We start from the raw sequence: 24,393 nt of genomic DNA, 5'->3' as shown, positions 1-24,393 counted from the left end.
TTTGCCTCTTTCAGGCAGAGAAAGAAAAAAAGGAACACAGCATAGTTATTTGTGTGCTAGGCACTGTACATACACATGTCTATCTCAACATGTCACATGTCAGTTGTGGTATCCTTTAAGGCCAGTTTTACACCTGGACATTGCACTTGTGGTGCGATGCTCACTCCATCGCACAAATCGCCATTCATATGACCCTGTGGCAGAGTGCGCCGACAGGGTCATATGCATGCAACCCCCCCCCAGCTTCTTGGCCCTTGCAGCTACTTGCCGCGTGAGGTACTTCCTGTTGGACAGGAAGTACGTCAATGGGATTCCCGGTTCTCCCTGTAGTATTTCCATCCTTCCCATGCATGTGTGCCGCACCACAGCTGCCAACATATTTAAAGTCTCTGTGACGCCTATTGACTGACAACTTCAGCCACTGCGGTGCTGCGGACGTCCAATGGTAGCGCGCTGTTGAAGTTGCGTCGGTCAGTCAGGCAATTCCAGAAAGTGTGCAGAAAGTAGATTTAAATATAAAATAAAACTGTGGGATACTGTATCTAAAAAAGCCATTTTTAGGAGGAGGATGATAGATACAATTGTTTACCTCATCAGTTAATTTGAGCCAATTCCACCCTGCCCTTTGCCTGCCACGCCTTTAAATCCACCCCTCTATATTCCTAGTTACTCACGCCTCTTAGGCGTGGGACCCACTTGCGGTTTGCACAGCGCTTGCATCTTCAACGCTCTATTTCACATGAGAATCGTGGCAAAATTATGTCAGTTTTGCCATGAATGTGAAAAATCGTGGCAATTTTCCCACAATTTTAATTCAAGTCAAATGCTCAACACACACCATACAATCTTGGTTGTACAGATTTACCAAATCTATGTAGTATAAGGGCAAACAGATTGAAAATACCTTAAATGATTAATTGGATAAGCTCTTATACTACATAAAAGTGGTAAGATTGAACAACCAAGATTGTATGGTGTGTGTTGAGCCAAAGAGAGAGCGCTTCTTAAAATACAAAAGCTTGCAAAAAGTGGGTCCCCTACAGAGTCATATACACGTAGGATGGGTCTTGGCTGTCAGTGAAAGGCTGCTTCGGATGAGATTCTAGCATCTGTATCTAGCTGTTTACTATTCCTTCCGTCGCCATATTTGCATTCTGCGCCCCATCAGAAGCATCAAGCTCCCATTAGATTGCAATAGACCAATGAGCATAGCTCCCAACTGTCCCTCTTTTTGGAGGGACAGTCCCTCTTTAGTAAACAAATCCCCCTGTCCCTCTTTCTTTCTCATTTGTCCCTCTTTCAAGACTGATGTCCAGATCTGTGTAAATATGTCTTTTCTCCTGAAAAATTTGTTTAAAGGATACCCGAAGTGATGTGACATGTTGAGATAGACATGTGTATGTACAGTGCCAAGCACACTAATAACTATGCTGTGTTTCTTTTTTTCTTTCTCTGCTTGAAAGAGTTAAATATCAATTATGTGAGTGGCTGACTCAGTCCTGAGCAGGAAAGAGATACAAAGGGACAATAGTTCATAGATTTTAGCTCTGGCATACTTCAATGAATGTGTCATTGAGCAAAAACAAAAAAACTGTTAAAACTTAAAAAGTATATTTAAATATAAGATAAAACTGTGGAATATCTTTAAAAGTCATTTTTAGGAGAAGGAAGATAGATACAATAGTTTATTTCGTTAGTTTATTTTCGCTTCGGGTGTCCTTTCTCTAAAATGCATTCCCATCAATGAAATTGATATATTTCTTATTTGCAACAGCTAAAATGAAGGAAAACTACTGATGATAGAGAGGACCGGTGTAGTCCGTATGATAAAACGACATCTTTTGATTCTGAATTCTTTGTGACATGCATGGCGATGGGTGTGGCAGGGGCGTGGCTAGATGCGTGTCAGAGGTGTGTCTTAAAGTGTCCCTCTTTCTTCTTTAATAAAGTTTGGAGGTATGCCAATGAGAATCCTCCCTGGTTTGAGGGAGGATTGCCATTGGGCTGTTGAAATCCAATGGGCGGCCCCAGTGCTTCTGCCAAGGCTCCAATTTGTGTACCATTGCGGTATCTTATCGTGCGGCCCTAAAATTTACGCTGCCCCGCATGCACAGTTCCATCCTGCGTTGCAAAATTTCCTATTATTATGAGGTCAGGAAGTGAAAAAAAATGGAGTCGCTCTGCAAAAGCGCTTTATACAAAATCGAAGCGCACAGGTAAGCGGCGGGAGAAAAAAAAGCGTAAAAAATCAAAAATCGCCACTGTTAGATGTGAACAAGCCTTTAGTGGTGCTCATTTCGAGCTCATAAATGGCAATTTAGAATTTGTAATTTCCATATAAAATTGAACGGAATTATAAATGCCAATTTCGGGTATACACGAAACTTGCACTGGGGGTGAAACTCCACCTGGCCGGGACTCTGCATTCTGGTGGTTATCCCATTTCCAGCGATACCCCACATCATTTTTTTTTTATTTTTTCTATTTTCCGCACTCTGAACCAGTGCTGGACGTAATGGAAAAAGCTACACTTACGGATCATTACGCGTAATATTACGCTATTACGCATTACGGAATTACGCTTACGGCGTAGACATTCAATTTCGGTACATGTCTGTAATTACGCATAGCCCTTACGCAATTACGCGTAAGAATACCGTAATTCAGGTTGTTGCGTTATAGGCTTACGCGTAAAATCCTACTAGCAATTAATGCGTAAGGTAATGCTGCCAAGCGGAAAAGTTGACGCATGGATCAATGTTAGGTAGCCGCCGACTTTAAGGGTTAATAGCAAAGCCCCCTTAAGTGCTAAGAGCCTCAAATTTGGAGAATATATTAAGGAGATCAGAAGGAATAAGAGGAATTTTTTTTTTTTCAAAAAGACCTTATAGTTTTTGAGAAAATCGATGTTAAAGTTTCAAAGGAAAAATATATACATTTAAAAACCCACCGACTTTAACGGTTAATAGCAAAGCCTGCTTAAAATTTAGGAACACCAAATTCACAGGGTATATTAAGGGGATCAGTGGGAATAAGAGGAAAAATTTTTTTTTTAAAAGACCTTATAGTTTTTGAGAAAATCGATTTTTAAGTTTCAAGGGCAAAAATGTCTTTTAAATGCGGAAAATGTCAGGTTTTTTTTGCACAGGTAACAATAGTGTTTTATTTTCATAGATTCCCCCAAGTGGGAAGAGTTTTACTTACTTCGTTCTGAGTGTGGGAAATATTAAAAAAAAACGACGTGGGGTGATCCCTCCCGGACCTCTTTAACCCCTTGTCCCCCATGCAGACTGGGATAGCCAGAATGCGGAGCACCGGCCACGTGGGGCTCCGCACCCTGTCTATACCAGCCCGCATGGTCCATGGATTGGGGGGTCTCGGAAGGGGAGGGGCAGCCAAGCTTTCCCCTCCCGCTCCGAGCCCTTGTCCAATCCAAGGACAAGGGGCTCTTCTCCACCTCCGATGGGCGGTGGAGGTGGAGGCCGCGATTTCCTGGGGGGGGGTTCATGGTGGCATCTGGGAGTCCCCTTTAAAAAGGGGTCCCCCAGATGCCCACCCCCCCTCCCAGGAGAAATGAGTATAGAGGTACTTGTACCCCTTGCCCATTTCCTTTAAGAGTTAAAAGTAAATAAACACACAAACACATAGAAAAAGTATTTTAATTGAACAAAAAACATAACCACGAAAAAAGTCCTTTAATATTCTTAATTAACCATTAATACTTACCTTTCCCTTTAAAAGTCAGTTCCCACGCAATATCCTCGGAAATATACTAATCAGTTACAATGTAACAAAGTTGTTACAATGTAACAACTTTGTTACTTTGTAACACCACCGCACCCGACGTCACTCGCCGCTCACCCGCCGGCCGCCGCATACACTCTAAGTCCCCGCCGGCTCCCGCCGTCCACTCCGCCCACATCTGTCACCCATATACATGCTGGCACCCATGGGTGCCAGCATGTATATAGGTGACATGTGGGAGAGGCGGGGAGGGCAGCGGAGCCGGCGGGGACTTAGCGTCCTGAACCCGACAGAGCTCTGAGCTATATAGCTCAGAGCTCTCTAAAGCTTCTTTGTATTTGGGCTCCAAGGAGCCCCATTGGTCCTTAGCAGACCAATGGGGTTCCTTCTGATTTAAATCTTATTTAAATCTGATCCTCTTGTATTTTACCTTATAAATCAGTGGGGACATGACAGTAAACACCTAATCTGCTCTTTGTTTCATTGTTCTCTGTTTAATCTGACTGTTATCACCTCTGATAAGAATCCCCGACTGAGCACTCAGTCTAGCTTTGCTACGGAAAGATTATAGCCGAGTCTGTCTTCTCTGGTGTCTTTTCAAGCCCAAGCCTGCTCCCTTGTGGCTCTGCTATAATGACTCAGTTATAATTATTCCCTGCAAAGCCAGACTGAATGCTCAGTCGGGGATTCTTATCACAGCTGATAACAGACACTTTTAGCAGTGAGAATGAAACAGAGAGCAGGGTAGGTGTTTTCTCTAATGTTCTTACTGATATATCTGGTAAAATACATGAGGGTGCTTCGTCTCTGGTTGCCTTTAAGTCAAACGGTAAGGCCTTGTCCACACCTAAGATGTTTTTGCTATTTTGTAAGCGCCGGCGATTTTCAAAATCGCCTTAAAAGGCCTTGGGCAATGATTCCCTATGAGAGTGTTCACATAGGATCGGTTCGATTCCAATCCGCTCACCAAAGCGCTGTCTGCACCATTTTTGGGGTGATTTGCCTATAATGGCAGGAATAGGGAAATCGCAAAACGCTTGAAAATGCGCTTGGTATAGCAATTTCAGAAAAACAGAAACGCTCTGCAAAAGCGCTTAGAAAAGCGGTTTATACAAAATCAAAGCGTGCAGGTCAGCACATCGCACAAAAAAATCAAAAAACACTGGCGTCAGCTATTTCTATTTTAGATATGAACAAAGCTTAATAGAGTATACGGTAATTAAACACGGAATTTAAACTTGAATTTTTGTATAACTGCTGTAATTTCAAGTTGTAATTGGACTTGAAACCTCCACTACTAATGGAAATTGTAATTGCAAATGAATTAAAGGGCCTCGAAATCGAAGTGCAATCGGCCCTCAGAAGCACCACTGTTCCCTTGGCTCTTGTCACGTGCTGATTGTACATTTACCTCCCCAGCCCGGCATCCTGGTCTCAGTGGAGCAATTGGAGCCCGTGTACCGTCTCCTGTCTCGAGGGGGTTCGAAGGAGGACGAGAGTCTGCATTGGACAAGGCGACTGTGAAGGGAACACAACAGAAGTTGAAGCTTGCACTCAGCAAGACTGCTGTCCTAGTGAGTATGACTACATGTTGTTGCACAGGAGAATTTTTTTTTAAGTGGTTATTTTTCATTTAACCACTTAACCATTTCAGCCGCCCGGACGTGATCCTCACGTCCAGGCAGCTGCTCTGCTGCAGTGCCACGTTTCAGCGCAATCGTGGGCGCGCCCCCGTGCTCTCCCCGGTTGCCCTGGGATCAGTGAACGGGAACATGGTTCCCGATCACCGATCCGTGTCCCCAGCAGAAAAACCGAAGCTCTCTTACTAGAATCTTCAGTCTTTCTGCAAAAAAAAGTTTCCCAGTCCTCCTTGTGCTTCTGGTGATCAAGAAGCACAAGGAGAAAAAAATAAACTGAAGGTGGCCATCTTGTGGCCAAATAGTAAAACTGCATCTACATATATTTTACATTACAATTTACACATATAATAACATTAAACATTAACTGTTTATTTCCCACACCAAAATATTATCCAAATAAAGTTTTTAATTGAAAAAAAAAATTACAATTAAAAAAAAAAAAAAAACATAGTTACCTAAGGGTCTGAACTTTTTAAATATGCATGTGAAGGGGGTATGCTACGAACATTTTTTAAATTATAAGCTTGTAAATAGTGATGGACGCAAAATGGAAAAAATGCACCTTTATTTCCAAATAAAATATTGGCGCCATACATTGTGATAGGGACAAAATTTAAATGGTGTCATAACCGAGACAAATGGGCAAATAAAATACATAGGTTTTAAATATGGTAGCGTGGATTATTTTAAAGCTATAATGGACAAAAACTGAGAAATAATACATTTTTTCCATTTTTTTCTTATTAATCCCTAAATTTATAAAAAAAATAATTTATAAAAAAATAATTCTTAGCAAAATGTACCACCCAAAGAAAGTCTAATGAGTGGCGGAAAAAACAAGATATAGATCAATAAATTGTGTTAAGTAGTGATAACGTTATTAGCGAATGAATGGGATGTGAAAATTGCTCTAATGCATAAGGTGAAAAATCCCAGCGGGCTGAAATGGTTAACCACCCTGGCGTTCTGATTAAATCGCCAGGGTGGCTGCGGGAGGGTTTTTATTACATAAAAAAAAAACTATTTCATGCAGCCAACTGAAAGTTGGCTGCATGAAAGCCCACTAGAGGGCGCTCCGGAGGCGTTCTTCCGATCGCCTCCGGCGCCCAGAATAAACAAGGAAGGCCGCAATGAGCGGCCTTCCTTGTTTTGCTTACATCGTCGCCATAGCGACGAGCGGAGTGACGTCATGGACGTCAGCCGACGTCCTGACGTCTGCCGCCTCCGATCCAGCCCTTAGCGCTGGCCGGAACTGTTTGTTCCGGCTACGCTGGGCTCGGGCGGCTGGGGGGACCCTCTTTCGCCGCTGCACGCGGCGGATCGCCGCGCTGCAGCGGCGATCAGGCAGCACACGCGGCTGGCAAAGTGCCGGCTGCGTGTGCTGCTTTTTATTTCATTGAAATCGGCCCAGCAGGGCCTGAGCGGCAGCCTCTGGCGGTGTTGGACGAGCTGAGCTCGTCCAGACCGCTCAGCAGGTTAAGAGGCTCTAGCAAGACGTTTTTGTAAGTCTGCTTGTCGTTACCGGTACAAAACACAGCCCCTGAACAAGCATGCAGCAGATCAGGTATTTCAGACTTTAAAGTCAGATCTGACAAGACTAGCTGCATGCTGGTTTCTGGTGTTATTCAGATACTACTGCATAATAGAGTTTAAAGAATTTTAGGGTTGAGGCGCATGTTTCCTGTATTTTTTTTTTAGTCACAAACTGAATCAATCAAGAAATTAAATTTTTCATATTCTGTACCAAAATAAGACTTGTAAAATAAAAACAAAGTGACAGAATATGAAAGAAACAACATATATTGTTACCTTAGGAACCTGGCTTTTTAAATATGTATGCAATGAGGGTATATTACTATTATTTTTCAAAATAAGGCCTCGTAATCATTGATAGTGTACAACGAGAAAGCAAAAACCAGAAAAAATACACCTTTATTTCCAAATACAATATTGTCACCATACATTGTGCCAAGAAAGAACATAATCTAAATAGTGCAATAACTAGGATGGATGAGCAAATAAAATTAGTGGGTTTAACTTATAGTCAGCACTGTTTAATGTAAAGCTATAATGATGTAATTGGAGAAATAGTTTGATTTTTACATTTTTCCCTTATTTTCCCTTTAAAATGCATAGAAAATAAGGTGATTACTAAACAAAATTAACACACACTAAAAGCTGAATTTGTCCTGAAAAAAACAATATATAGATCATTTAGTTGTGATAAGGAGTAATAAATTTATTGACGAATGAATGGGAGCAGCGCCTATATGTGAAAATTGCTCTCAAGCTGAAGTGGTTAAAACTATATGGGATGAAATTGGAGAAAGAGTGTATTTTTTCATTTTTTTCCTTGTTTTTCCCTTTAAAATGTATAGAAAATAAAGGAATTACTGAAAACAAATATCAACCCCAAAAAGCCTAATTGGTGGTGAAAAAAATAAGATATAGATCATTTCAGTGTGATTAGTAGTGATTAAGCTATTGGCAAATGAAAGGGATGAGCACTGAAAGGTGAAAATCGCTCTTGTCCGTTAGGGTAAAAAACCCTTTGCGGTGAAGTGGTTAATTTTTATTTTGAGATATTTGTGAATTAAGTTCTTCCAAAAGGCCAGTTGTTTTAAAAAAGACTGGATGAGAGGGGCATCTAAAGGCTGCTTGACCTGGCAGCATTGTAAACTGACACCCCCTAAGGGCCCTTTCACACTTAGGCGATTAGCGGGCGATTCCCGCTAATCGCTAAAGTGCTAGTGCTTAATTACTATATGGCAGTGTTCTCACTGCCGCGATTGGCACCAATCGCGGGTGTTCCGCGATTAACGCCAATCGCAAACGCGTAGCATGCAGCATTTTTTCGTGATTCGGGAGCAATCGCGGTACAGTGCTATTAAAGCGCTGACTGTGATCATGGAAGTGTGAACGGGGGTTTTACTGCACTAATCACGGTAAAATCACTGCACAAAACAGTAGCGCTAAGCGCTGCCGTTTTGCAATTTTAAGTGAGAACAGGCCCTAAGGCTTTGGTCACATCTAAGAACGAAATAGCTGACGCCAGCGTTTTTCGTTTTTATCACTTTTTTCCCTTCCAGACGCTCCACTGCACACTACGATTTTGTGCCAGGCGCTATTGTAAGCGCTTTTGCAGACGATTCCATTTTTTCACTTCCTCACGTCAGTCAGGAGGTGAACTCTATGACCCGGAAAATAATAAATACAATATATTTATTCTTGAAAACGCAAACACAATCACCGCATAAAGCGATCCTTCCTATACCTTCCATTAGAGCAAAATCGCCCCAAAAATGGTAAAGGCATCGCTTTGCGGAACGCAAAGTGGACGAAACACGCTGATATGAACCTTCTCATAGAGAATCATTACACAAGCGTTTTGTGGGCGATTTTGAAAATCGCCTGCGCTTGAAAAAAGGCCAAAAACGCCCTCGATGTGAACAATCCCTAACAGTCAGCTACCTACTCTAACCATCCTCTCCACTCACCATTCAACCAAACTTTACCAGTTAAATCTGCTTATACAGAACACTCTGCTCCATCAAAAGCCTGCTTCTTCTCTGCTGTTGAAGGTTTGCCAATTTGTAATGTTTTGTCATTATAGGAGATGGTGATTGGACGGAGTGGAGTGCCTGGACCCCGTGTTCCGTCACATGTAAGACTGGACAGCAGGAACGCAGCAGGACCTGCAGCAATCCTACTCCCTTCTGTGGAGGGTCTTGTTTGGGTGACCCAAAACAGGTCCAACCATGTGACACCAACCAAATCTGCCCAAGTGAGTCTCTCAAAGCATTAGTTACACACAACATGTGCAATTGCTTTTTTTGTCGTTTCGGGATAGTGGTGTGTGAAGAAGGTGTTGCGGTGATGTGATACAGGTGTGGCTGGAGGGGTGATGCAGGTTGGACTGGAGGTGTGATACAGGTGTGGCTGGAGGGGTGATGCAGGTTGGACTGGAGGTGTGATACAGGTGTGGCTGGAGGGGTGATGCAGGTTGGACTGGAGGTGTGATACAGGTGTGGCTGGAGGGGTGATGCAGGTTGGACTGGAGGTGTGATACAGGTGTGGGTGGAGGGGTGATGCAGGTTGGACTGGAGGTGTGATACAGGTGTGGCTGGAGGGGTGATGCAGGTTGGACTGGAGGTGTGATACAGGTGTGGGTGTAGGTGTGGTACAGGTGTGGCTGTAGGTGTGGTACAGGTGTGGCTGTAGGTGTGGTACAGGTGTGGCTGGAGGTGTGGTACAGGTGTGGCTGGAGGTGTGGTACAGGTGTGGCTGGAGGTGTGGTACAGGTGTGGCTGGAGGTGTGGTACAGGTGTGGTTGGAGGTGTGATACAAGTGAGACTGGAGGTGTGATACAGGTGAGACTGGAGGTGTGATACAGGTTTGGCTGGAGGTGTAATACAGGTGTGGCTGGAGGTGTGATACAGGTGTGGCTGGAGGTGTGATACAGGTGTGGCTGGAGGTATGATACAAGTGGGACTGGAGGTGTGATACAGGTGTGGCTGTAGGTGTGATACAGGTGTGGCTGGAGGTGTGATACAGGTGGGACTGGAGGTGTGATATAGGTGTGGCTGGAGGTGTGGTACAGGTGTGGCTGTGAGTGTGATACAGGTGTGACTAGAGGTGTGATACAGGTGGCACTGGAGGTGTGATACAGGTGTGGCTGGAGGTGTGATACAGGTGTGGCTGGAGGTGTGACACAGGTGGGACTGGAGGTGTGATACAGGTGTGGCTGGAGGTGTGATACATGTGTGGCTGGAGGTGTGAAACAGGTTGGACTGGGGGTGTGAAACAGGTGGGACTGGAGGTGTGATACAGGTGTGGCTGTAGGTGTGGTACAGGTGTGGCTGGAGGTGTGGTACAGGTGTGGTTGGAGGTGGGATACAGGTTAGACTGGAGGTGTGATACAGGTGTGGCTGTAGGTGTGCTACAGGTGTGGCTGTGGGTGTGATACAGGTGTGACTAGAGGTGTGATACAGGAGTGGCTTGAGGTGTGATACAGGTGTGGCTAAAGGTGTGATACAGATGTGGCTAGAGGTGTGATACAGGTGTGGCTAGAGGTGTGACACAGGTGGGACTGGAGGTGTGATAAAGGTGTGGCTGGAGGTGTGATACATGTGTGGCTGGAGGTGTGAAACAGGTGGGACTGGAGGTGTGAAACAGGTGGGACTGGAGGTGTGGCTGGAGGTGTGGTACAGGTGTGGCTGGAGGTGTGATACAGGTGTGGCTGGAGGTGTGATAAAGGTGTGGCTGGAGGTGTGATACAGGTATGGCTGGAGGTGTGGTACAGGTGTGGTTGGAGGTGTGATACAGGTGAGACTGGAGGTGTGATACAGGTGAGACTGGATGTGTGATACAGGTTTGGCTGGAGGTGTAATACAGGTGTGGCTGGAGGTGTGATACAGGTGTGGCTGGAGGTGTGATACAGGTGTGGCTGGAGGTATGATACAGGTGGGACTGGAGGTGTGATACAGGTGTGGTTGGAGGTGTGATACAGGTGTGGCTGTAGGTGTGATACAGGTGTGGCTGGAGGTGTGATACAGGTGGGACTGGAGGTGTGATATAGGTGTGGCTGGAGGTGTGGTACAGGTGTGGCTGTGAGTGTGATACAGGTGTGACTAGAGGTGTGATACAGGTGGCACTGGAGGTGTGATACAGGTGTGGCTAGAGGTGTGATACAGGTGTGGCTGGAGGTGTGATACAGGTGTGGCTGGAGGTGTGATACAGGTGTGGCTGGAGGTGTGACACAGGTGGGACTGGAGGTGTGATACAGGTGTGGCTGGAGGTGTGATACATGTGTGGCTGGAGGTGTGAAACAGGTTGGACTGGGGGTGTGAAACAGGTGGGACTGGAGGTGTGATACAGGTGTGGCTGTAGGTGTGGTACAGGTGTGGCTGGAGGTGTGGTACAGGTGTGGTTGGAGGTGGGATACAGGTTAGACTGGAGGTGTGATACAGGTGTGGCTGTAGGTGTGGTACAGGTGTGGCTGTGGGTGTGATACAGGTGTGGCTTGAGGTGTGATACAGGTGTGGCTAAAGGTGTGATACAGGTGTGGCTAGAGGTTTGATACAGGTGTGGCTAGAGGTGTGACACAGGTGGGACTGGAGGTGTGATAAAGGTGTGGCTGGAGGTGTGATACATGTGTGGCTGGAGGTGTGAAACAGGTGGGACTGGAGGTGTGAAACAGGTGGGACTGGAGGTGTGGCTGGAGGTGTGGTACAGGTGTGCCTGGAGGTGTGATACAGGTGTGGCTGGAGGTGTGGTACAGGTATGGCTGGAGGTGTGGTACAGGTGTGGTTGGAGGTGTGATACAGGTGAGACTGGAGGTGTGATACAGGTGAGACTGGAGGTGTGATACAGGTTTGGCTGGAGGTGTGATACAGGTGTGGCTGGAGGTGTGATACAGGTGTGGCTGGAGGTGTGATACAGGTGTGGCTGGAGGTGTGATACAGGTGGGACTGGAGGTGTGATACAGGTGTGGCTGGAGGTGTGATACAGGTGTGGCTGTAGGTGTGATACAGGTGTGGCTGGAGGTGTGATACAGGTGGGACTGGAGGTGTGATATAGGTGTGGCTGGAGGTGTGGTACAGGTGTGGCTGTGGGTGTGAGACAGGTGTGACTAGAGGTGTGATACAGGTGGCACTGGAGGTGTGATACAGGTGTGGCTAGAGGTGTGATACAAGTGTTTCTGGAGGTGTGATACAGGAGTGGCTTGAGGTGTGATACAGGTGTGGCTGGAGGTGTGATACAGGTGTTGCTGGAGGTGTGATACAGGTGTGGCTGGAGGTGTGACACAGGTGGGACTGGAGGTGTGATACAGGTGTGACTGGAGGTGTGATACATGTGTGGCTGGAGGTGTGAAACAGGTTGGACTGGGGGTGTGAAACAGGTGGGACTCGAGGTGTGATACAGGTGTGGCTGTAGGTGTGGTACAGGTGTGACTGGAGGTGTGGTACAGGTGTGGTTGGAGGTGGGATACAGGTTAGACTGGAGGTGTGATACAGGTGTGACTGTAGGTGTGGTACAGGTGTGGCTGTGAGTGTGATACAGGTGTGACTAGAGGTGTGATACAGGAGTGGCTTGAGGTGTGATACAGGTGTGGCTAGAGGTGTGATACGGGTGTGGCTAGAGGTGTGATACAGGTGTGGCTAGAGGTGTGACACAGGCGGGACTGGAGGTGTGATAAAGGTGTGGCTGGAGGTGTGATACATGTGTGGCTGGAGGTGTGAAACAGGTGGGACTGGAGGTGTGAAACAGGTGGGACTGGAGGTGTGGCTGGAGGTGTGGTACAGGTGTGGCTGGGGGTGTGATACAGGTGTGGCTGGAGGTGTGATAAAGGTGTGGCTGGAGGTGTGATAAAGGTGTGGCTGGAGGTGTGATACAGGTATGATACAGGTGTGGCTAGAGGTGTGATACAGGTGAGACTGGAGGTGTGATACAGGTGAGACTGGAGGTGTGATACAGGTGGGACTGGAGGTGTGATACAGGTGGGACTGGAGGTTTGATACAGGTGTGGCTGGAGGTGTGATACAGGTGTGGCTGGAGGTGTGATACAGGTGGGACTGGAGGTGTGATATAGGTGTGGCTGGAGGTGTGATACAGGTGGGACTGGAGGTGTTATATAGGTGTGGCTGGAGGTGTGGTACAGGTGTGGCTGTAGGTGTGGTACAAGTGTGACTTGAGGTTTGAAACAGGTGTGGTTGGAGGTTTGAAACAGGTGTGGTTGAAGGTGTGATACAGTTGGGACTGGAGGTGTGATTACAGGTGTTGCTAGAGGTGTGATACAGGTGGGACTGGAGGTGTGATACAGGTGGGACTGGAGGTGTGATACAAGTGGGACTGGAGGTGTGATACAAGTGGGACTGGAGGTGTGATACAGGTGTGACTGGAGGTATGGTACAGGTGTGGCTGGAGGTGTGATACAGGTGGGACTGGAGGTGTGATACAGGTGGGACTGGAGGTGTGAAACAGGTGTGGCTGGAGGTGTGATATAGGTGGAACTGGAGGTGTGGTACAGGTGTGACTGGAGGTATGGTACAGGTGTGGCTGGAGGTGTGATACAGGTGGGACTGGAGGTGTGATACAGGTGGGACTGGGGGTGTGATACAGGTGTGGCTGGAGGTTTGAAACCGGTGTGGTTGGAGGTGGGATAAAGGTGGGACTGGATGTGTGATACAGGTGTGGCTGTAGGTGTGGTACAGGTGTGGCTGTGGGTGTAATACAGGTGTGACTAGAGGTGTGATACAAGGTGGGTCTGGAGGTGTGATACAGGTGGGACTGGAGGTGTGATACAAGTGGGACTGGAGGTGTGATACAGGTGGGACTGAAGGTGTGATACAGGTGGGACTGGTGATGTGATACAGGTGTGGCTGGAGGTGTGATACAGGTGTGGCTGGAGGTGTGATACAGGTGTGACTGGAGGTGTGATATAGGTGTGGCTGGAGATGTGGTACAGTCGTGGCTGTAGATGAGATACAGGTGTGTCTAGAGGTGTGATACAGGTGTGGCTGTAGGTGTGGTACAGGTGTGGCTGTGGGTGTGATACAGGTGTGACTAGAGGTGTGATACAGGAGTGGCTTGAGGTGTGATACAGGTGTGGCTAGAGGTGTGATACAGGTGTGGCTAGAGGTGTGATACAGATGTGGCTAGAGGTGTGACACAGGTGGGACTGGAGGTGTGATAAAGGTGTGGCTGGAGGTGTGATACATGTGTGGCTAGAGGTGTGAAACAGGTGGGACTGGAGGTGTGAAACAGGTGGGACTGGAGGTGTGGCTGGAGGTGTGGTACAGGTGTGGTTGGAGGTGTGGCTGGAGGTGTGATAAAGGTGTGGCTGGAGGTGTGATACAGGTATGATACAGGTGTGGCTAGAGGTGTGATACAGGTGAGACTGGAGGTGTGATACAGGTGAGACTGGAGGTGTGATACAGGTGGGACTGGAGGTGTGATACAGGTGGGACTGGAGGTGTGATACAGGTGTGGTTCGAGGTGTGATACAGGTGTGGCTGGAGGTGTGATACAGGTGGGACTGGAGGTGTGATATAGGTGTGGCTGGAGGTGTGATACAGGTGGGACTGGAGGTGTGATATAGGTGTGGCTGGAGGTGTGGTACAGGTGTGGCTGTAGGTGAGATACAGGTGTGGCTGTAGGTGTGGCTGTAGGTGTGGTACAGGTGTGACTGGAGGTTTGAAACAGGTGTGGTTGGAGGTTTGAAACAGGTGTGGTTGGAGGTGTGATACAGTTGGGACTGGAGGTGTGATTACAGGTGTGGCTAGAGGTGTGATACAGGTGGGACTGGAGGTGTGATACAGGTGTTACTGGAGGTGTGATACAGGTAGGACTGGAGGTGTGATACAGGTGGGACTGGAGGTGTGATACAAGTGGGACTGGAGGTGTGATACAGGTGTGACTGGAGGTATGGTAGAGGTGTGGCTGGAGGTGTGATACAGGTGGGACTGGAGGTGTGAAACAGGTGTGGCTGGAGGTGTGAAACAGGTGTGGCTGGAGGTGTGATACAGGTGTGGCTGGAGGTGTGATATAGGTGGAACTGGAGGTGTGGTACAGGTGTGACTGGAGGTATGGTACAGGTGTGGCTGGAGGTCTGATACAGGTGGGACGTGAGGTGTGATGTAGGTGGGACTGGAGGTGTGATACAGGTGTGGCTGGAGGTGTGATACAGGTGTGGCTGGAGGTGTGATACAGGTGTGGCTGGAGGTGTGGTACAGGTGTGGCTGGAGGTTTGAAACAGGTGTGGTTGGAGGTGGGATAAAGGTGGGACTGGAGATGTGATGCAGGTGTGGCTGTAGGTGTGGTACAGGTGTGGCTGTGGGTGTAATACAGGTGTGACTAGAGGTGTGATACAGGTGGGACTGGAGGTGTGATACAGGTGGGTCTGGAGGTGTGATACAGGTGGGACTGGAGGTGTGATACAAGTGGGACTGGAGGTGTGATACAGGTGGGACTGAAGGTGTGATACAGGTGGGACTGGTGATGTGATACAGGTGTGGCTGGAGGTGTGATACAGGTGTGGCTGGAGGTGTGATACAGGTGTGGCTGGAGGTGTGATACAGGTGTGGCTGGAGGTGTGGTACAGGTGTGGCTGTAGATGAGATACAGGTGTGTCTAGAGGTGTGATACAGGTGTGTCTGTAGGTGTGGTACATGTGTGACTGGAGGTTTGAAACAGGTGTGGTTGGAGGTTTAAAACCGGTGTGGTTGAAGGTGTGATACAGGTGGGACTGGATGTGTGATACAGGTGGGACTGGAGGTGTGATTACAGGTGTGGCTAGAGGTGCGATACAGGTGTTACTGGAGGTGTGATACAGGTGTTACTGGAGGTGTTATACAGGTAGGACTGGAGGTGTGATACGGGTGGGACTGGAGGTGTGATACAGGTGGGACTGGAGGTATGGTACAGGTGTGGCTGGAGGTGTGATACAGGTGGGACTGGAGGTTTGATACAGGTGGGACTGGAGGTGTGATAAAGGTGTGGCTGGAGGTGTGATAGAGGTGTGGCTGTAGGTGTGGTACAGGTGTGGCTGTAGGTGTGGTACAGGTGTGGCTGGAGGTTTGAAACAGGTGTGGTTGGAGGTGGGATACAGGTGGGACTGGAGGTGTGATACAGGTGTGGCTGTGGGTGTGATACAGATGTGACTAGAGGTGTGATACAGGTGGGAGTGAAGGTGTGATACAGGTAGGACTGGAGGTGTGATACAGGTGGGACTGAATGTGTGATACAAGTGGGACTGGAGGTGTGATACAAGTGGGACTGGAGGTGTAATACAGGTGGGACTGAAGGTGTGATACAGGTGGGACTGGTGATGTGATACAGGTGTGGCTGGAGGTGTGATACAGGTGTGGCTGGAGGTGTGATACAGGTGTGGCTGGAGCTGTGATACAGGTGTGGCTGGAGGTGTGATACAGGTGGGACTGGAGGTGTGATGCAGGTGGGACTGGAGGTGTGATACAGGTGGGACTGGATGTGTGATACAGGTGTGGCTGTAGGTGTGGTACAGGTGTGGCTGTGGGTGTAATACAGGTGTGACTAGAGGTGTGATACAAGGTGGGTCTGGAGGTGTGATACAGGTGGGACTGGAGGTGTGATACAAGTGGGACTGGAGGTGTGATACAGGTGGGACTGAAGGTGTGATACAGGTGGGACTGGTGATGTGATACAGGTGTGGCTGGAGGTGTGATACAGGTGTGGCTGGAGGTGTGATACAGGTGTGACTGGAGGTGTGATATAGGTGTGGCTGGAGATGTGGTACAGTCGTGGCTGTAGGTGAGATACAGGTGTGTCTAGAGGTGTGATACAGGTGTGGCTGTAGGTGTGGTACAGGTGTGGCTGTGGGTGTGATACAGGTGTGACTAGAGGTGTGATACAGGAGTGGCTTGAGGTGTGATACAGGTGTGGCTAGAGGTGTGATACAGGTGTGGCTAGAGGTGTGATACAGATGTGGCTAGAGGTGTGACACAGGTGGGACTGGAGGTGTGATAAAGGTGTGGCTGGAGGTGTGATACATGTGTGGCTAGAGGTGTGAAACAGGTGGGACTGGAGGTGTGAAACAGGTGGGACTGGAGGTGTGGCTGGAGGTGTGGTACAGGTGTGGTTGGAGGTGTGGCTGGAGGTGTGATAAAGGTGTGGCTGGAGGTGTGATACAGGTATGATACAGGTGTGGCTAGAGGTGTGATACAGGTGAGACTGGAGGTGTGATACAGGTGAGACTGGAGGTGTGATACAGGTGGGACTGGAGGTGTGATACAGGTGGGACTGGAGGTGTGATACAGGTGTGGTTCGAGGTGTGATACAGGTGTGGCTGGAGGTGTGATACAGGTGGGACTGGAGGTGTGATATAGGTGTGGCTGGAGGTGTGATACAGGTGGGACTGGAGGTGTGATATAGGTGTGGCTGGAGGTGTGGTACAGGTGTGGCTGTAGGTGAGATACAGGTGTGGCTGTAGGTGTGGCTGTAGGTGTGGTACAGGTGTGACTGGAGGTTTGAAACAGGTGTGGTTGGAGGTTTGAAACAGGTGTGGTTGGAGGTGTGATACAGTTGGGACTGGAGGTGTGATTACAGGTGTGGCTAGAGGTGTGATACAGGTGGGACTGGAGGTGTGATACAGGTGTTACTGGAGGTGTGATACAGGTAGGACTGGAGGTGTGATACAGGTGGGACTGGAGGTGTGATACAAGTGGGACTGGAGGTGTGATACAGGTGTGACTGGAGGTATGGTAGAGGTGTGGCTGGAGGTGTGATACAGGTGGGACTGGAGGTGTGAAACAGGTGTGGCTGGAGGTGTGAAACAGGTGTGGCTGGAGGTGTGATACAGGTGTGGCTGGAGGTGTGATATAGGTGGAACTGGAGGTGTGGTACAGGTGTGACTGGAGGTATGGTACAGGTGTGGCTGGAGGTCTGATACAGGTGGGACGTGAGGTGTGATGTAGGTGGGACTGGAGGTGTGATACAGGTGTGGCTGGAGGTGTGATACAGGTGTGGCTGGAGGTGTGATACAGGTGTGGCTGGAGGTGTGGTACAGGTGTGGCTGGAGGTTTGAAACAGGTGTGGTTGGAGGTGGGATAAAGGTGGGACTGGAGATGTGATGCAGGTGTGGCTGTAGGTGTGGTACAGGTGTGGCTGTGGGTGTAATACAGGTGTGACTAGAGGTGTGATACAGGTGGGACTGGAGGTGTGATACAGGTGGGTCTGGAGGTGTGATACAGGTGGGACTGGAGGTGTGATACAAGTGGGACTGGAGGTGTGATACAGGTGGGACTGAAGGTGTGATACAGGTGGGACTGGTGATGTGATACAGGTGTGGCTGGAGGTGTGATACAGGTGTGGCTGGAGGTGTGATACAGGTGTGGCTGGAGGTGTGATACAGGTGTGGCTGGAGGTGTGGTACAGGTGTGGCTGTAGATGAGATACAGGTGTGTCTAGAGGTGTGATACAGGTGTGTCTATAGGTGTGGTACATGTGTGACTGGAGGTTTGAAACAGGTGTGGTTGGAGGTTTAAAACCGGTGTGGTTGAAGGTGTGATACAGGTGGGACTGGATGTGTGATACAGGTGGGACTGGAGGTGTGATTACAGGTGTGGCTAGAGGTGCGATACAGGTGTTACTGGAGGTGTGATACAGGTGTTACTGGAGGTGTTATACAGGTAGGACTGGAGGTGTGATACAGGTGGGACTGGAGGTGTGATACAGGTGGGACTGGAGGTATGGTACAGGTGTGGCTGGAGGTGTGATACAGGTGGGACTGGAGGTTTGATACAGGTGGGACTGGAGGTGTGATAAAGGTGTGGCTGGAGGTGTGATAGAGGTGTGGCTGTAGGTGTGGTACAGGTGTGGCTGTAGGTGTGGTACAGGTGTGGCTGGAGGTTTGAAACAGGTGTGGTTGGAGGTGGGATACAGGTGGGACTGGAGGTGTGATACAGGTGTGGCTGTGGGTGTGATACAGATGTGACTAGAGGTGTGATACAGGTGGGAGTGAAGGTGTGATACAGGTAGGACTGGAGGTGTGATACAGGTGGGACTGAATGTGTGATACAAGTGGGACTGGAGGTGTGATACAAGTGGGACTGGAGGTGTAATACAGGTGGGACTGAAGGTGTGATACAGGTGGGACTGGTGATGTGATACAGGTGTGGCTGGAGGTGTGATACAGGTGTGGCTGGAGGTGTGATACAGGTGTGGCTGGAGCTGTGATACAGGTGTGGCTGGAGGTGTGATACAGGTGGGACTGGAGGTGTGATGCAGGTGGGACTGGAGGTGTGATACAGGTGGGACTGGAGGTGTGATACAAGTGGGACTGGAGGTGTGATGCAGGTGTGACTGGAGGTGTGATGCAGGTGTGACTGGACGTGTGGTACAGGTGTGGCTGGAGGTGTTATACAGGTGTGGCTGGAGGTGTTATACAGGTGGGACTGGAGGTGTGATACAGGTGGGAGTGGAGGTGTGATACTGGTGGGACTGGTGGTGTGATACAGGTGGGACTGGTGGTGTGATACAGGTGGGACTGGTGGTGTGATTACAGGTGTGGCTGGAGGTGTGATACAGGTGTGGCTGGAGGTGGGATACAGGTGTGGCTGAAGGTGTGATACATGTGTGGCTGGAGGTGTGATACAGGTAAAAAATTGAAGGTGTGATACAGGTGTGGCTGGAGGTGTGGTACAGGTGTAGTTGAAACTGTGATACAGGTGGGACTGTATGTGTGATACAGGTGTGGCTGGAGGTGTGAAACAGGTGTGGCTGGATGTGTGATACAGGTGTGGCTGGAGGTGTGATCCAGGTGTGGCTGGAGGTGTGATACAGGTGTGGCTGGAGGTGTGATACAGGTGTGGCTGGAGGTGTGATGCAGGTGTGGCTGGAGGTGTGATACAGGTGTGGCTGGAGGTTTGATACAGGTGTGGCTGGAGGTTTAATACAGGTGTGGCTGGAGGTTTTAAACAAGTGTGGCTGGAGGTGTGGTACAGGTGTGGCTGGAGGTGTGATACATGTGGGACTGGAGGGGTGGTACAGGTGTGAATGGAGGTGTGATACATGTGTGGCTGGAGATGTGATACATGTGTGGCTGGAGGTGTGATACATATGTGGCTGGAGGTGTGAAACAGGTGTGGCTGGAGATGTGAAACAAGTGTGGTTGGAGGTGTGATACAGGTGTGGCTGGAGGTGTGATACAGGTGGAACTGGAGGTGTGATACAAGTGGAACTTTAGGTGTGGTACAGGTGTGGCTTGAGGTGTGAAACAGGTGTGACTGAAGATGTGATACAGGTGGGACTGGAGGTATGATACAGGTGGGACTGGAGGGGTGGTCCAGGTGTGGCTGGAGGTGTGGTACAGGTGTGGCTGGAGGTGTGATACAGGTGGGACTGGAGGTGTGATACAGGTGGGACTTGAGGTGTGATACAGGTGGGACTGGAGGTGTGATACAGTTGGGACTGGAGGTGTGATCCAGGTGTGGCTGGAGGTGTGATACAGGTGTGGCTGGAGGTGTGAAACAGGTGTGGTTGGAGGTGTGATACAGGTGTGGTTGGAGGTGTGATACAGGTGTGGCTGGAGGTGTGATACAGGTGTGGCTGGAGGTGTGATACAGGTGTGGTTGGAGGTGTGATACAGGTGTGGTTGGAGGTGTGATACAGGTGTGGCTGGAGGTGTAATACAGGTGTGGCTGGAGGTGGTGTGGCTGGAGGTGTGATACAGGTAGAACTGGAGGTGTGGTACAGGTGTGGCTGGAGGTGTGATACATGTGGGACTTGAGGTGTGATACAGGGGTGGCTGGAGGTGTGATACAGGTGTGGCTGGATGTGTTATACAGGTGGGACTGGAGGTGTGATACATGTGGAACTGGAGGTGTGATACAGGGGTGGCTGGAGGTGTGATACAGCTGTGGCTGGAGGTGTTATACAGGTGGGACTGGAGGTGTGATACAGGTGTGACTGCAGGTGTAGTACAGGTGTGACTGCAGGTGTGGTACAGGTGTTGCTGGAGGTGTTATACAGGTGCGATTGGAGGTGTGATACAGGTGGGACTGGAGGTGTGATACAGGTGTGGCTGGAGGTGTGATACAGGTGTGGCTGGAGGTGTGATACAGGTGGAACTGGAGGTGTGATACAGATGGAACTGGAGGTGTGGTACAGGTGTGGTACAGGTGTGGCTGGAGGTGTGGTACAGGTGTGGCTGAAGATGTGATACAGGTGGGACTGGAGGTATGATACAGGTGGGACTGGAGGGGTGGTCCAGGTGTGGCTGGAGGTGTGATACCAGTGGGACTGGAGGTGTGATAAAGGTGTGGCTGGAGGTGTGATACAGGTGTGACTGGAGGTGTGATACAGGTGTAGCTGGAGGTGTGATACAGGTTGAACTGGAGGTGTGATACAGGTGTGGCTGGAGGTGTGATACATGTTAATTTCGAATTACAATTTGTATAGCAATTATGAAATTTCACATTTTCATCGTAGCAGTAAAATTTGCATTTGTAAATACGGAAACGCAAAATTACACAAATTTCGGCTCAACACTTCCCATCAGAGCACTAGTGTTATGACGATGGCCATCTTCAGTGCTGAGCACTGTGCGTCGAAGTAACCTGCTTCTGGAAGGGGGGGGGATGTGTTTGGGGGGGATCTGTTTAGTTTTGCTTTTATGTGCCTTTCTGATTTTTTTATTTTTTTTTTGTATTGCAGCTCATGGCCAGTGGGGCGCATGGGGCGGATGGGAGCAGTGCTCCGCCACCTGTGTTGCAGAAGGCTCAGTGATTTTCCCCACACAGTCCCGCTTCCGGGTATGTAACAACCCTCCACCTTCCACCAGCCCTCCAGGGAATCCTTGCCCTGGAAACAGATTTGAGACGAGGGACTGCACCAGCCTTCCACTCTGTCCAGGTGAGCAACTATACTTTGCTTATTTAAGAAAAAAAATACTGTATTTTTTTGACTATAAGACTTACTCATGAAAAAACGTCACTGCGTCTTATGGTCCAAATGCATGAAGTTCCCAACCTGCCACAATGTTGGGGACCCCTGTAATGTGCCTATCCAGAGAAAGACACGGGGGGCCAAAAACGGAGGACCCCGGGGGACACCAAGGCCTCTATTCATAAAGCATTCTCGCATGCGGTAATGCTCAAAACAGCTGACTTTACAAACTATTTAACAAAGTGTACATTCATAAAAGCTGTTTCCGCATAAAAAGCTGACATTCCTGAGCAGTGCGGGAAATTACCACCTTGTGCGGTGATTGTCTCAACACGTCACTACATGTCAATTCATAAAGATTAGAGCAAGCGGAATGGGAATGGAGAATACCGGCTCTTTAGATAATGCGATAAGCATGCGGATATTAGACACTGAAGCGAAAAAAAAAAATATGATATAGTGAATTGGTTGTGTACTATGATTAATTACTAGAAAATTAGCAGCAAAGAAAATATTCTCATACTTTTATTTTCAGGTATATAGTGTTTTTTCTAACATTGCATCATTCTATAATATGTGCACATTACACAACACTCAGCATTCAAAATGAGTCTTTCAGAGCAGTCTGTGAAGTAATGACATCTCCTCTAGCAGAGGAAAAGTAAATAGTCCAGGAACAGTTGAGATAATAAAAGTCAGATAACAGCCCTCTCCACGACTAACTTAGTCGGAGAGCTTAATGGCTTGTTTGCATAGAGATAACAACTGGAGTTTCTCAACTCTTCCTGTACTGGAAACAATTACACTGATGTATCTGATCTTAATGTTTTATTTCTTAGCTGTGCTACACATACAAATCATAATATCATCATTTTTTTTTTCGCTTCAGTGTCTCTTTAATGGAGAAAGACCTCCCAGGCAGCAGCAGAGAGAACAGAGCAAACAAGGCATCCCAGAATACCATTGCTGTGGTTTTTAACCCCTTGGGTACCTGTTTTCAGATAAATTTCACATCAGAAAGCCTGCATGTGTAACGTTTCTTGAAATTCTTCTAAGCTGCGGCAATTAAATAGATTGTTTAGAAAGACTAATAGACAGATTCAGAGAAGATTCAGGGCAAGGAGAGGCAGTTTAAAAAAAAATGCACATCTAAAGGGATGCTGGGGCTGCCTCCTTTGCACAGATAAAATGTATCAACTCAGCCAGCACCGCTAGTTTAGTGCGGGAATTCCCCGACCTTTCATCGCAAGTGTAAACTTTATGAATTAGCGCACAAAAGTCTAAAGTACCGATGCAGTGTTTTCCCTCCCAAAATGTTTTTTCCCGCAAATGGACACAAGGGGGACAGAGGAGGACACAGGAAGACACAAGAGGTACAAAGGGGCATGAGGTACAAAGGGGGCATAATCCACAACATGCCCTTTCACCATGCATGCACCAGGTTTAGTACATACTGTATTTTTTCCCTGGTTCTTGTACTCTAAACTTAGGTGCGTCTTATGGTCAGGAGCGTCTTATAGTCCGAAAAATATGGTAGTTTAATTCCAAACATGGCAAGGATTCCTATAAATCATTTCAGCTTGCTTGCCGTTTTTTTCTGCTGTTGTTTAGTGTTATTTGGGGTGGTAGTGGAGGTGCAGGTAGTACTATAGCATAGGACCCAAAGAAGGTTTACTCAAGTTTTCCTCTGGCAGTGGATGTGAGGCAGGGACAGACAGGACCCGAAAATGTACCTTTCATGACGTCCTTACATTTTTTTTTTTTTATGAATTTTGATCGTGTCACTGCATTCCATAGCATTCCTACTACTGAGACATTTCCTGACTGTGGTATTCATACATGTAGATGGCACTGTTCTACTTGTATTCCAGCATAAGATTATCTAGACTGTTGTGGGTTGTTTATTCCTGTTTTGCCCTAGCTAGGAACATTGAGTAAATACACTGCTTGTGTAGAGAGTTGGTGAATCCTGTAAATAAAACTAGTTTCAGTTATCCGATGGAGATCCCTTCAATTACCCCAAAACGTGCTGCTTTTGGCGTTATACAACCCCCAGAAATGATGCCTAATTATATGTGCCTAGTATTACAGGGAACCTGAAGTGAAAGGAATACGGAGGATGCCATTGCCAGTCCCTTTTAAACAATGCCAGTTGCCTGGCTGTAATACTGAGCACCTGGCTTTTAGGGATGGTCGGAAATGCCAATTTCCGATTCCGCGGTAATTCCGCATTCCGCCATTGCCAAATACCGATTCCGCTTTCCGCTACCAAATTCCGCATTCCAATGCGGAATTTCCGCCGGAAATCACGGAAATTCCGCCCGACTTTAACATCAATTTTCTCAAAAACTATAATGTCTTTTTGAAAACTTTTTTTTGCATCTTGTTCAGAAGATTCTGTTTAATAAACCCTGAAAATTTGGTGTTTCTAGGACGTACGGGGGCTTTGCTATTAACCGTTAAAATCGGTGTATTTTTCCTGTAATGTAAATGCAGAAAATAGGCAGAAGCAGATTTTCTGCATTTTACATTACAGTAAAAATCCGCCGACTTTAGCGGTTAATAGCAAAGCCCCCTTAAGTCCTAA

At 48.0% G+C, this 24,393-nt stretch overlaps 1 protein-coding gene across 2 annotated transcripts in view; it reads left to right on the top strand.

The window, feature by feature from the left end:
* The window catches only part of LOC137527785 (properdin-like), a 150,758-nt gene that overhangs the window by 30,641 nt on the left and 95,724 nt on the right, over positions 1-24,393 (top strand). For both annotated transcript variants that reach the window (XM_068248684.1, XM_068248683.1), the window contains exons 3-5: positions 5,164-5,318; positions 8,998-9,168; positions 21,576-21,773. In XM_068248684.1, coding sequence (XP_068104785.1) covers positions 5,164-5,318; positions 8,998-9,168; positions 21,576-21,773 — 524 coding nt within the window. The remainder of the gene's footprint in view (positions 1-5,163; positions 5,319-8,997; positions 9,169-21,575; positions 21,774-24,393) is intronic.

Source organism: Hyperolius riggenbachi, chromosome 8 (assembly GCF_040937935.1).
Source record: "Hyperolius riggenbachi isolate aHypRig1 chromosome 8, aHypRig1.pri, whole genome shotgun sequence".
Lineage (NCBI taxonomy): Eukaryota > Metazoa > Chordata > Amphibia > Anura > Hyperoliidae > Hyperolius > Hyperolius riggenbachi.
Note: the sequence above shows the minus strand (reverse complement) of the source record. Positions and strands in the feature narration are given on the sequence as shown.